Here is a 13,124-nt window from a genome sequence, read left to right on the forward strand (position 1 = left end):
GGGATGTTATTGTTCAAGATACTGTAGATCTCGCAGAAATGGGTGGGAGAGCATCATGGATACCAGTCCGGCTGAACAGAAACCATGGAAATATCTGTAGAAGAAACACAATGCTGAAGATAGTATCTTGGAGAAGTGTCATCAACCCACTGAATTTCCTTTTTCTGAACAGCATCAAGAATTTTTAGGGAAGTCATAGATGCACCATGCCAAACATGATAGCAGTATACCAAGGTAGGCCATATTTGGGATTTATACAGATTAAATAACTGTTCAGAAGAAAAGTACTGTTTTGAGCAGGAAAAAAAAAAAAGATGCCAAGTTTTTTGGAAGCTGATGATGCTATAGGAGTGATATGATTATGCCAAGAAAGATTTGGAGTAAAGCCACTTCAAGAAGAGAGGTTTGGTCTTGACTGTTGAGTTGAGTTGAGCAGTCTCTGTTGTGAGAAAATGTGCAAAACTGTGTTTTTGGTAACAATTGAAGTTGACTAGGCTGTTTTCACCACAATCAGGGATACTGTGGAGATCTCAGGGCACTTATTACAGATGTTCTTGAAGCGCGAGATGTTTAAGCACTTGCAAGGCTTGTCATACGAATAGGATGATTGGAGTATGCTATCATCAGCAAAACTATGATAGCATACTCTACTCTCAGCTCTCATTGACTAGATTTGCAATTAATGAGAGCAGATGATTTATATCAATCAGAAAGAGGGTGGGTGAAGTGGCAGTCATCCTGAGGGATACTGGCATTAGCTGAGAAGTCTGAAGAGAGAACATCATCCACCTTTACAGGATCAATCTGAGAGAAATCTCGCAATCCATGAAAGCAATCATGAAACACAAGGATGAAAGCAATCCATATGATGGTAATTTGTTGAGAAGCCTTGATGTCAAAAGCCTTGGACATTTCAGGAGCAGTGGTATAGGTTTCTCCAAACCTTTTCATAGAATGTGTCCCAAGGTGTGTGACTTACGTCAGGACATCTGCTAGGTGAAATTCACTATTATGGATTTCATCTAGGGTAGTGAAATCCATACTGGTGGTCACTAATTAGATAGCAGTTCTCAAGGTGTCGAAGAAGTTGACTGTTGACAACCTTCTCTATTACTTCGGATGGAATTGAGGTGAGAACATTAGGTCAATAGTTTTATGGTAGACATTTATCAGCTTTTTGGGGATGGGTCCCCCCCCCCCCCCCCATGCAGTAGGATGGATGCCAGCTGAGTACAATTTAGTGTATAGATGATAAAGAACAGTTGTTAGTTCAGGAGCATATCTCTTGAGCACAATGGATGGGATTACATCAGGACTTGACTGCCTTTGTGGTATGAAAGTTATTCAAGATTCTTCTATCTTTCTTTCTGGAGGAAGGTCACAGGAGGTACGAGATACAATGTTCCAGGCAAAGGAGGTAATTTGCAGTGGTCATCTGTAGAAGAGAAGACTGAAGCCAAGATGTCAGCCTTGTCTTTAGGTGCTGATGCAATGCTACCATTAGGTTGAGATAGAGGAGGTAGCACAGATGGACAAAATTTGCTTCCAACAGCTTTGACAAGGGATCAGAAGGTACAACTGCCAGTGGTACAAGTAGAAAGCTTTCTACATTTATCCTTGTTGAATTTAGACTTTGGCCTATTAATGATGGTTTTACAAGTGTTGCAAGGAACTGTGTAGGCAGTGAAGAAAGCTGATGTTTTGGTCCCAAGTCACTTGTGATAAGCTATTTGCTTTTCTCTGATTGACCTGGCACATAATGTTAATTTCTATAAGCTGTTCCATTGGTTTGATAATGGCAGTGAAGTTTTGTTGCAGATAGGAACATATATTCGTGCATGAATCTCAATTTTTGGAGGCAGTAGTCCTGTTTTATTATGAGACCATGATAATGATTGCCAGAAATCCTGTTTGGATACAAGAATGATTTTGATCCAAAATCATTTTTGAAACATTTCTGAAATATCTTATATCATCAGTGCACTTATATTGTCTCTAGGGTGGGTTATCTCCAGAGGCTGTTTTTTTAATGCTATTCTGTCTATTGTAGGGTTGTAAACCTTATACCACATTTGGCAATGGGAGTAGAGTAAGAGGTTGGATAAATCAAAAATTCTGCTTTGAACACACTGACTTTCTCAAGCTATTTTTGCTTGAGTATTTAATGGCATTTTTTTTTTTTTATCATTTATAGTTTTAGTTATATACACTTGAATTATAAAATGCATGATAGCTTTATTTTTGTTAAGGCGGTGCAGAAAATATATAATGTGCAGTCCTCAGAATTCTGTATTTTGTTGATAGGGCTCTTGACTTCCTATAAATTACTAAGAGGATCAAGGTTAGTAAGAGATTTAAGAAAAAACTGCAACTGACTGCCGAACCTGATATTATTCATATAATATATTCAGGGTGGCCCAGAAGTAATATAGCAGCTGCCTGAACAACAATAGTCACTAAGCTTCATTAGTTTGTAAATTATTATTTTAATCATCATCATCATCAAATTCCTGCCATGTAACCTCAAGGGGTATACAGGATATGATAGTACTACATGAAACAAACTGAGTGGGTGATTTGACTCACAGAAATTCAAAACTTTTCTGCTTAAACATGATTCTCTGACTACATACACTATTACTTCTGGGCTACCTTATAGTGCTGGGGTGCTTAAGGGTCAAAGCTGTATAACTGAGAGGAGACCTCCACATAGCCTTTAAAGGAATGCAGAGAATCGACAGGGCTTCTGACCTAATGTCCAATCCTCACTTCTCGTGGTGCACCCTATTGGGTATCTACCTGGATACTAAACGAATGAGGATCGGCTGGCAATTTGGGATTTAGCCGACCAAATTGTATTCTTATTGACTTAATACAAAATACAAAATTATGGTATTATTTTAATTATTAATTAATTTTTGTTTGATTTTATTAATGGATAATTAGTTTGATTTCAGAATTCCCAAGAGTGGGTGATTTGACTCACAAAAGTTCAAAACTTTTCTACTTAAACATGATTCTCTGACTACACTATTACTTCTGGGCTACCTTATATATAAACTCTAAACTGAGTTTAGAACCAAATAGGGATTGTCAGAATCAGGTTTTCACTTCAAGACAAGCAGAGAAATCAGTGGGAAATATGACAACAAACTGTATTTGAATTTTATAGATCTGGAAACTATATATAACAAGATGCTAAGGGAATAACTGCATTCTAAAAACTTTTTTTCTGCCTTCTAGCTTGATTTTAATAACCAGAAGATTTTGGCTCTTTGGATCTCTTCAAAGAAAACAAGATATAGCAATTCTTTAAATGATTCTAAGAAATTATTTATAAAAAATTGCATAAAGTTGCATTTCACTTGAATTCTCAGAAATGGTTACAAGCAGTATTACTTTACTGATAATTAATTATTCTCACAATTTTATTTTGTTTATTCTGTTACAATTATTATTATTTTAATTTAGCCATTTCCTAATTAAGTGAAAACTATTACATTTTTGTTTAGGTTATCATGATATTCTGGTTCATTATGGTGCCTTTTTAGCTGAACATTTTGCAGATGCTCGGGTAGTTAATGCTGGTAAGTTTAGAATGGATTTCTGGAAATAGACATTGTGTTATTGTGAAAAAAATGGCTCTAATGAAGCATGCAGTCAACTTGTAAATTTATGTTTAAGGGAGGGGGGGGGGGAGGAAAAGAAAATCATTTAACATGAACAACTGCTTTTCAATATCTGTTGCATTGTCCAGCTTGAAATCCATGAACCAACTTCTCATTCTTTCCATCTGTCTCTTGTAGACTCACAGATTATATTTTAGTTGTACAAGAAACACATCAATGGAATTCTTCTTAACTTCTATCCCACACATGGCAGTAACTGGCTGTGGATTTTAGCTTTTGTTTATAACTCATAATTATTTTCATCACATAAGTGATTTTCAGTGCAGCTTATAATTTGAACCAAAAAAAAAAAAAAAAAAGGTAGCATAATAGAATACCTTACTAAAATGTGGTATAGTATAAAGATTACATGCTTGAAAAGGATTTCTTAGTGTTAGAAATCACTGTCCTGTTTCAGATTGAAGCATATTAGTAATGATATTCCTGTCATTAAACATTGCCTATATTACTATATAAGGCAGGAATATTATTATAATGTGCAGATATCAATAGCACTTGGAAGAAAACTTTAGAGACTTAATAAGAAATCTTATTATAGGATGTTATATCAGTTGCTTATCCATTCTTGATATGGGGTAGAAGATGCATCACTAACAATCGACGATATCAGATGATGAAAAAGTGATTTTGCCACCTCAGTCCTCCCCTTATGCAGTGACACCGTCTTTCATTTAATGAAAACTCTTGTTGAACAATCAAGTCAGAACCAGTCTTAGTTCCTTTGTGAATTTCCCTTAATGTACATGACAGGATATCATTCAGTGCTTAAAAGCCTTAATGCCAATCTAAAATAAATCATAATGTAAATTGCCGATAAATTAATAGATCTTATTAATTATACTGAACAAGAAATTAATCTGTTTAGTTAGGTCAAATCTTGCATAATATATCAAAATTTCACATTCATCAACTTTAGTCCTCTATCTTCCTCCAGTGTTACATGCAGTGGTGTTTTCTCCAACATGAAATGCACTAGAAAAAAAAAAAAGAATTTCACTAAATCTAGTGTATTTTTTTGTAATAGCCAGACTTGGATATGGACGTTATCCTGTGGTATTGTGATTTTAATTTTGTCAAGTTCGGTTGCTGCTGTATGCTTTCTTGTGATAGTTGACATTTCGAAAATGGTGCCACAAGGAATATTTCAACTTTAAAGATTTTTACTCTGAGTATTTAAAAAAAATAAAATCATTCATTCTCTGATTCATTATATAACTGGTTTGTTTAACATATACTTAATCATGTCTACTAGACTAAACACTTTGTTTACACAAGAACAAAATGTTTATCAGAGTCGATTTTCTTGTTAGGCGCTTTTCTGAAAACATAGAACTACCTCTTCACTTCCATGCTGTGGTGTAGCTATAGCTTTTGTTTCCCAGGGTTGTCCCTGAGTTTGCCACCCCTCTCAATATACACCAAAAATACTGCAAAAAAGTCAAAACGATGTATAAGGAAATAAATTAAAACACTATGTTTATTTTTGAAGTAAAACTTTAATTTCAACATTCTAAAATTTTATTTTTCTTGCTTTTCTGTTAGCAAAATCGTCGATGACATTGTCGAAGTCTATTTCATAGTAATCTAGGTAATTCTTAATTAGTTTTATTTAGAAAAACTCCTCTCACAACTAGCAACAGTTGCAGCAATTGTGAGGAGAATTCACTGTAGTATTACAATAGTTGGAACTGAGTTCTCGAGACTGTATTTTAGAATTAACTGCAAAAGTTCAAAAATGTTCAAAGTGCCGCCCAGGGAGGACCGCCGCCCCCACCCCCCTCTAGCTATGCCTCTGCTTCCATGGGATATTTTTTTAATCATTCCTCTTGTTTCACTGAAGTATAAATATTCTTACCTCTTGCACTTCAGTTTGATGCACAAATGACCAATTTTTGTGTCAGAGAAAGAAGGTTCTACTACTTCATAAACAACATATCTAAGTCAAGGTCATCGTATTAAGCCACATTACAGTTTCAGATTTTACTAATTCCATAGCCTTTTCTAGTAGAAATTAAAAATAGATCTGGCATCTTTAAGATAGAAGATGAAGCTTTTCATTTTTCCTCGAACATTGAATTAGAATGTTGACTCCAAATATCTTTTATTTTCTAAACACTTGTTGACAGTCTCAACTCTTCCAGTTTAAAGATTTACAGTACTAAGATTCCTTTTTGGAATCTATTAATATTCTCCAGACTGTCACGTAAAACTTAAAAACTTCCTAAGAACAAATTCTCTGGTTGTCATTCTCAAATTTTCATTCTCTCTCTACTTGCTTTCCTCCATTTCCCCAGATACCATATGCTCTCTCTCTCTGCTGTCAATCACCCCATCAAACCTGCCAAGATGCAGTAAAGAGACTCAGAGGAAGACCAAGGTCTAGGTGGATTGATTCGGTCAGAACTGCCTTAGAAGCACAGAATGTTAGATATGACAATATTGGAATGCTCATAAATAATAGATTGATTTGGAGGAAAATTGTTGATAGGTGATTAATAAGAATGTAAACTTAATCATGTGGTGCTGTCATAGTAACCTGAACACCCCTTGTGGTATCAGGAAATTGACAATGATGATGATGGTAAGGGATTGTAGCCATTGGGTAAGGAGTTGTGAATGTGTTCAAGTTCAGTGATGAGGACATTATTATCAGAGCTGCGATGATAATATCCTGATTTAGCTGCAATTATCTGCATATGTATATCTTTATGTTGATAATGTCCCGTGTTCACTGATTCTGGTGTTGGCTGTCCTCCCTGTTTGGCCATAATATGACAACTTACAACTGCATGGAACCTATAAATTAAAGATGCCAAATGTAAGCAAACGAAGTTTGCATGTGAAGTTACTTCACGACTAGACTACTTGTATATAGAGGCTGCTGACTTCCCATCAGTTGCATTATGGGAAAGGGCATCTGCCCAGACCAGTTTCGACCTTTATTGAAATCTCATCAATGGGAGCCAGACCCGAAGTGATACCAAGGTCGGAGTAATGCAAACGTCATATTTCCATATACATTTAGTCAAATGGTGGTGCATCCTATCCCTTTTTAATAGAATTACCTATTACTAAAATACTATGGATTAGAGAAGGATGCTTTGAAAGTTTTGACTACTTGTATATGGAAATATGACTTCTGCATTGCTTCAACCTTGGTATCAGTTCTGGGTCTGACTCCCACATATGAGACATCAATAAAGGTCACAAATGGTCTATGTAGTGGCCCTTCCTATAATGCATTGCATTATAGGAAGGGATATGTGTTGCATTTCTGTATGGAATCTGTAGATACCTGGCATGTCTATGAACTGTGCTGGGACTATTATCTTTCATTTTCACTTACCTGAATCAGCTTACATCCATTGTTATTAACATATCTTCTCAATCATGTCCCCACAAAATGATTATTATTCTGCCTTACTCGACTATTAGTCTCCTAACTCTATTTCTTTGCATCCACCTGCTGATTCAATCCTTTCTCTGAGATCTTCAAAATTCCTTCCATTTTCATCAAGTGAAGCATCTTTACATGGGTCATAAGTTCCAAAAATGAAAAATTCCAATCCATGCACTTTAAAAATTACTTTGATAAAAAATTTTTCTTTTTCCTAACTTTTTTCATGGTTCTTCCATCTGCTCTTTATGAGGATAGATAATTTACTAAATTTTCCTAAATATTTCAAAACCCTTATTTCATCTTTGTTTCTGTTAGGGCAATAACATCTACCTTTGGGTTTTCTGCTTTATGAATTACCTCATAATATTTAGACTTCTTACATTCCATGTTCCAAAAATCATTGTTCTTTTCCTGTTGAGTCATTGCCAGGAAAATCCACCATCATTTCCTTTGTTTTCTGAGAATTGGAAGAATCTTATTTTTACCCAGACTGGCAGCTAGCTTGTCATGAAACCCCATGTTAGACTAGGATTTGACTTCAGAGTTACCTTCTATTTGTCACATTGGAAAGTAGGCAGCAGACCCCCCCCCACAGGCAGGGTGCATCATACAATGTAACAAGTCACATGTTTGTTTATGGCCAGTTATAAATCGGTGAAACATGATGCTCTCAAGTCAATGCAACTGTATCCAGGTTGCAGGCCTATCTGTTTGGCATATTATTGACAAAATTGGTCCATGCCAGATCAAAGGTCAGTGATACCATACTGAGATGGAAGTGCAGAGTGTGAATTGCAAGTGCTAACTGCAGTGGATGACCAACCACACTCACCAAACTTGACTGTAGGGTTATATGACCGATAATATGTAAAAACCAGCATTCGTCAGCCAACACATTAAATGCAGAGTTCCAGGCATCGACTGGAACATGAATCTGCAAAAAATCATTCAAAACCAAGGCTGACAACATGTTTCCATGGTAGCACTGCAATATATAAGTCCCACATTACCTGAACCAGCATGCAGCATCATCTTCAGTTGTGCAAAGAGCATATATCCAGTGGGACTTGAAAGCTTTTATTATTCTGGAGTGACGAATCGAATCATGCTACACTCTCTACTGAGAAGATGTACAGCCATGATGATATGATCCTGTTTTTTCTGGTTTGGCCTTGGACCACTTTTTGTGGTGCCACAAACATTAAACTCTGAGAGGTATCTGAACATTCTGAGCAATGCAATGCTTTCTACTTTGTGGCATTTCTGAAGTGACCATTGTCTCTTTTAGCAAGATAATGCACTGTGTCATATGGCTGCTGCTGTAACTCATGGTTTGTGGACATGAAATTTACCACAGTTGACTGGCATCCACAGAGCCCTGATCTGAACCCAATTGAACATCTGTGAGATGACTTGATCACTGAGGTCTAGTCATGACCATCCCTCAACAGTTCAGGACCTCATTAGATGTCTACAGGAAGAATGGTCCAAAATTCCCATTGATCGTTATTGCACACCTATGGAAAGTATGTCCCATAGAATTGCTGCACTCATTGCAGGGAAAGGAGGTTCTGCATCTTGTTAAGGTGTGCACCATGGTTGTTTGTTCCTCACACTATGCTGTCCATTGACTTCTTTCCAAGCAGTGTATGTCACCAACCAAGGCTAAAGAGTCATACCTACCCTATTCAGAAATTCATTCAGAAAATAAAGACTGCTAGCCCTCAAATACCTTTATAGCATCAGGGCCAGAAAAGAACAAGAGTTGATCAACTGAGACCAACAGAACAGCTAAAAGAAAGGAATAACTTAAAGTTAGTGGAAGAAGAGGCCAGACCAAGCTAGACAACCATGAGAGAGCCACTTCCTTTGCTGTCTGGTTGGTGGTGTTCTGTGGCCCTGTTGATCCACAGGTCTTCATTTATTATATTTGGACTACCCCACAAAAAATACTAAAAATAAATAAAAAGTTTAAAAAAATATCCACCACCCATCCATGATACTAATGTACTGTAGGTTTACAATCTTTCGTGGGTGAGTAGAAGATGCATAACTATGCTCTGGATGAGAGATAACTGTAGCAAGCTTTTTTTTTCTTGCTATATTGAGGCAATTCGATGTGACAGTAGGCTCTATGAACAAGTAGCCTAATTGTGAAGATACTTCATGCAAACTTTGGTCTTGCTAAAGGATAAAAGCAAGAATATAACTTCTTTATTAAGTATAATTTACTTTCTGAGCAAGTGAAAAAAAATGCAAAAACTGTCAGTGAATGCATTGAAGAAGAGGTTTGGTAGTCATTGCAGGAATAATGATTACTGTGAACTTTCTGGAAAGTTCCTCAAATCCCATGGAGATGCCCAGATGGTCCCATTAATATTTCATTGACTCAATCAGAGTTGTAAAAAATGAATATATTGAATTTATTTGGATGTATCAGTACAAATAAATGAAACCAACTAGTTTAGCCACATATACCTGTGGTTCTTCTGGGTTAGGAATTGGATGAACAAAAATATTACAAATAAAGTTAGCATAAACCATAACATTACTAAAAATAAAGAAATTCTTATTCTTATTATTCTTATTATGTGACACCTCCAGGGAGTCCAAAGACTCATCGAGGGAGAGTGTGCCAACAGCATTGAACGATTAATGCCCTTCCAACTACTAACCACGCTCAAACTTGCTTAACTTTTTGCGAGCCATTAGTAGCAGAGGCTCTACCAATCGACCAACCTTTGCTGGCAAACATCCTGGGGTTTATAATATTCCATGTTCTTTTGTGGCCTTACTTACACATGAAGACAGTGGTGCACCCAGAGCGGGGTGCACTACTGTCTTCATGTCCAAACACCCTCAAAAGAAAAAGAAAAAAAAAACACTAGAAAATATTCAAAAAATCTTTTCCTAATTAAAATTCAATTTTTATTTATGTTGTGTTGTGTCTTCTATTTCTATACTATTTATGAATTAGCAGTCACATAAGGTGGGAATACCCTGTAGCTCTCGTGAATCATGGCTGCTGTGAACACAAGGCGAATGAAGTAGTGCTCAGGTGGACTGAGTGTTACTTTGTTTGTCCAAGCTGGGCCAGAGGAGATCATGGGTATCATGTATTGGCAATCATTGCAGATGGTCAGTCATAGGTCATATGTGATGCGCAGTCTGTATTCTCAAATTGTCTACCCCCCCAGATTGAATCCTGAGTGCACCACTGCATGCAGACATCTAGAAGTTTGGAAATCAGACAAAGTGATCATATTGGAGGAGACATCAGCACATGGAAGAATTCTCAGGTCTTTCCCACATACATCACAACATTAAATGGGGCAAGAGCTCTATGCCTTACATAGAGGACAAATTTACTGCCTACAACATAAAATAATCTGCTATGGCCATCGCTCACAAGGCACATTCAATAGAAACCAAAGAATGATTCCGTGTGATATTTGGAAATCAGTCATTAGATCTTTTCCCATGTCAGCCTTTAACTTTTCAGCCAACCATTCTGCACACATCACTGAACAATAGCCGAGTTGTCCCAACTTCCATGTGCCATGTTTTTGACTTATTATAACAGTTCCTACATTTCTGTGTTTTTAGTAATGTTAACCTTTTTTTTTTTTTTTTTTGTAATTTTTTTTCATCCAAATCCTAACTCAGTAGAAGGTACAGGTATATGCAGCGAAACTAGTCAGTTTCATTTATTTGTACTGATACAGCCAAATAAACCCAATATCTTCTTTAATATAATTTGATTTTACTGGTCAAAAACCTATATGGAATTCATATATTCAATTAAATGAACATTGATTTCATTGTTGAAATATTGAATTTTTAATGTATCAGTGAAGTAATATATATATATATAATGTACAAAAAAATTTATATTATTTTCTTTATCTTTTAGAACTTAAAGATAGCCTAGTGCAAGCTTTAGCTGCCTATGTATGTTATCCTACAACACTACAGGCTTTAGAAGCCATGGCTGTAGAGAGGTAATTAGTTGCAGTCATATTGATGATTAAAAGCACAGTAACACATTTTCCATTACACTATTTTATAATGTTTCATCATACTTGCTTGAAGAAAATACTTATACTAATATCAGAGGTCTTAAATATAAGAATTTAAAATTATTATTATTGTTGCACGTGCACCTCCATGGAGTACTAAGGCTCACTGTGGGGGATCCAAACTATCAACACAATATCTATCATACCTCTTCTTGAAACCATTTACAGACAAAGCACTCCAGCCGACTCAGGCAACCCATTCAATTCATTCACTACTCAACAAGCGAAAAATCCAATCTTCATGCCCTTGCTAGCCACACTCTTACCCAACTACCAGAGATGACCTCTTGTTCTATCCCCTCTAGCCAAGTGCTGAAACATTTTCCATGCATCAAACCTATAAAAGCCTAAGTAACTCAAAAGTTTCTATCATATTTTTTGCCTATCTACAAATCCTCAGACTATCCTCATAAGGAGCATTCCACAGACTAGTCACCTCTTGGTCACTAACCTCTGGATCCTCTTCATCACTTCCTCATCCCCAAGAAACCAAAGTGACCAGACCTGAGCACAGTAATCCAAATGTAGTTATATCAAAACTTTATAAAGAGGAATGATATCTACCTTATTTCTTCTTGTTAGTGTGTTTGTAACCATCCTTTTATCCATATCACCAGTTTCCTATCCATCCCCATTTGTTGCAATTTGTGTAACAGCATTCCATGTGGTATCATAACAAACAGCTCTGCAACATCCAGCAGTATCATCATGTAGCAATTCTCTTTATCCAAATCAGTTGTCATTAGATTATAAACAGTTAGATTATTAAGGCATGACTGACCTTTCACAAAGCCATGCTGTCCCACAGAGAGTAGCATATTCTTAGCCATCCATTCCTGAATTCTCTTTTTTGATTAACTTTTCCAGTACTTTTGTCACCTCTCATGAGATATTAATTGATCTATAATTTGCTACCACAGATCCTACTTTCTGTAAAGGAATTATTGTCAGCACTCTTTAAAGTTATCTTTTCAGTCATTCTTTCTCCTACTTGCCAAATAACAAAAAACTCTTTGGGATTTCCTTTTGCCACTTTTTGGCTAATTTCTTCACATAATCTGATTTTGCCTTCCTTACCATACTGTCACCTTCCTTGCATGATCCTTGTACTGCTCATGAGTTAGCTTTGTCACCTTTCTCCTTATCTATCCTCTGAAACATTTTCTTTGTTAGCAGCTCATGCTTAATGATACTATTCATCCATCTAAATCCTACTTGATTTAGCCTCCTGACCTTGGGTATACATTATGGTATTGCTTCCTCCAGATATCTCTTGACTATTCCCCCCCCCCCATACATTGTAAACATCCTTCACTAGCAGAGTTTTATGTAATGATACTGCTTCAAACTGGATCCTAAGTGTATCATAATTACCTGCCTTGTAGTTCCACATATATTCCTTCTTTACATGAATTTCTGTGTTTTGCTTCCTCCCAAGTCAAGACCACACACTTTCCCCACTTAGAGGCAATGTAGCTACCTTAGTTATGGACAGATGTTCTAATCCTATAACAAGATCCAACACTCTCATACTCAGAGTCCTCTTCATCACAAACTGCTTCAAGTAATTCCATTTCCTTCCTGCCATGTGATCTTTCCTCCTGATAATATGTGCCAATTTTTCCTCATGCTAATCCGAAGTGCCTCATAATAATTACTTAACTTGCAGTCATTATACTAATCTTCTGATGTATGTCTTCCACATCATTCCTGGCCTATAGTAGCAACCAATTTTATATTTTGTCCTATTGGCTTCAATCTCATACCAGACTGACTCAAAAGAACTATCAACTCCACAACTGATTCCTACCCTTGTTGGCTGCACTTCATCTGCTATCATCAGCATTACCCCACCCCCTGTCCTGTCTACTTTATTCTGCCTGAAAATACGAAGTCCATCATATTCTGTTCCTATAACTACCTCATCTGCTGTTAGCCATGTCTCACTAATGTTTA

General features: G+C 36.5%; 1 protein-coding gene across 3 annotated transcripts in view; it reads left to right on the top strand.

Annotated features, from left to right (window-relative positions):
- Positions 1–13,124, top strand: part of LOC150108890 (E3 ubiquitin-protein ligase RNF123-like) — a 660,886-nt gene that overhangs the window by 513,707 nt on the left and 134,055 nt on the right. For all 3 annotated transcript variants that reach the window (XM_090410696.1, XM_090410708.1, XM_090410702.1), the window contains 2 exons: positions 3,513–3,587; positions 11,003–11,090. In XM_090410696.1, the coding sequence (XP_090266822.1) occupies positions 3,513–3,587; positions 11,003–11,090 (163 nt within the window). The remainder of the gene's footprint in view (positions 1–3,512; positions 3,588–11,002; positions 11,091–13,124) is intronic.

The sequence above is a fragment of the Typopeltis vanoorti genome, chromosome 2 (genome assembly GCF_054136105.1).
Source record: "Typopeltis vanoorti isolate ZY-2024b chromosome 2, IOZ_Tvanoo_1.0, whole genome shotgun sequence".
NCBI lineage: Eukaryota > Metazoa > Arthropoda > Arachnida > Uropygi > Thelyphonidae > Typopeltis > Typopeltis vanoorti.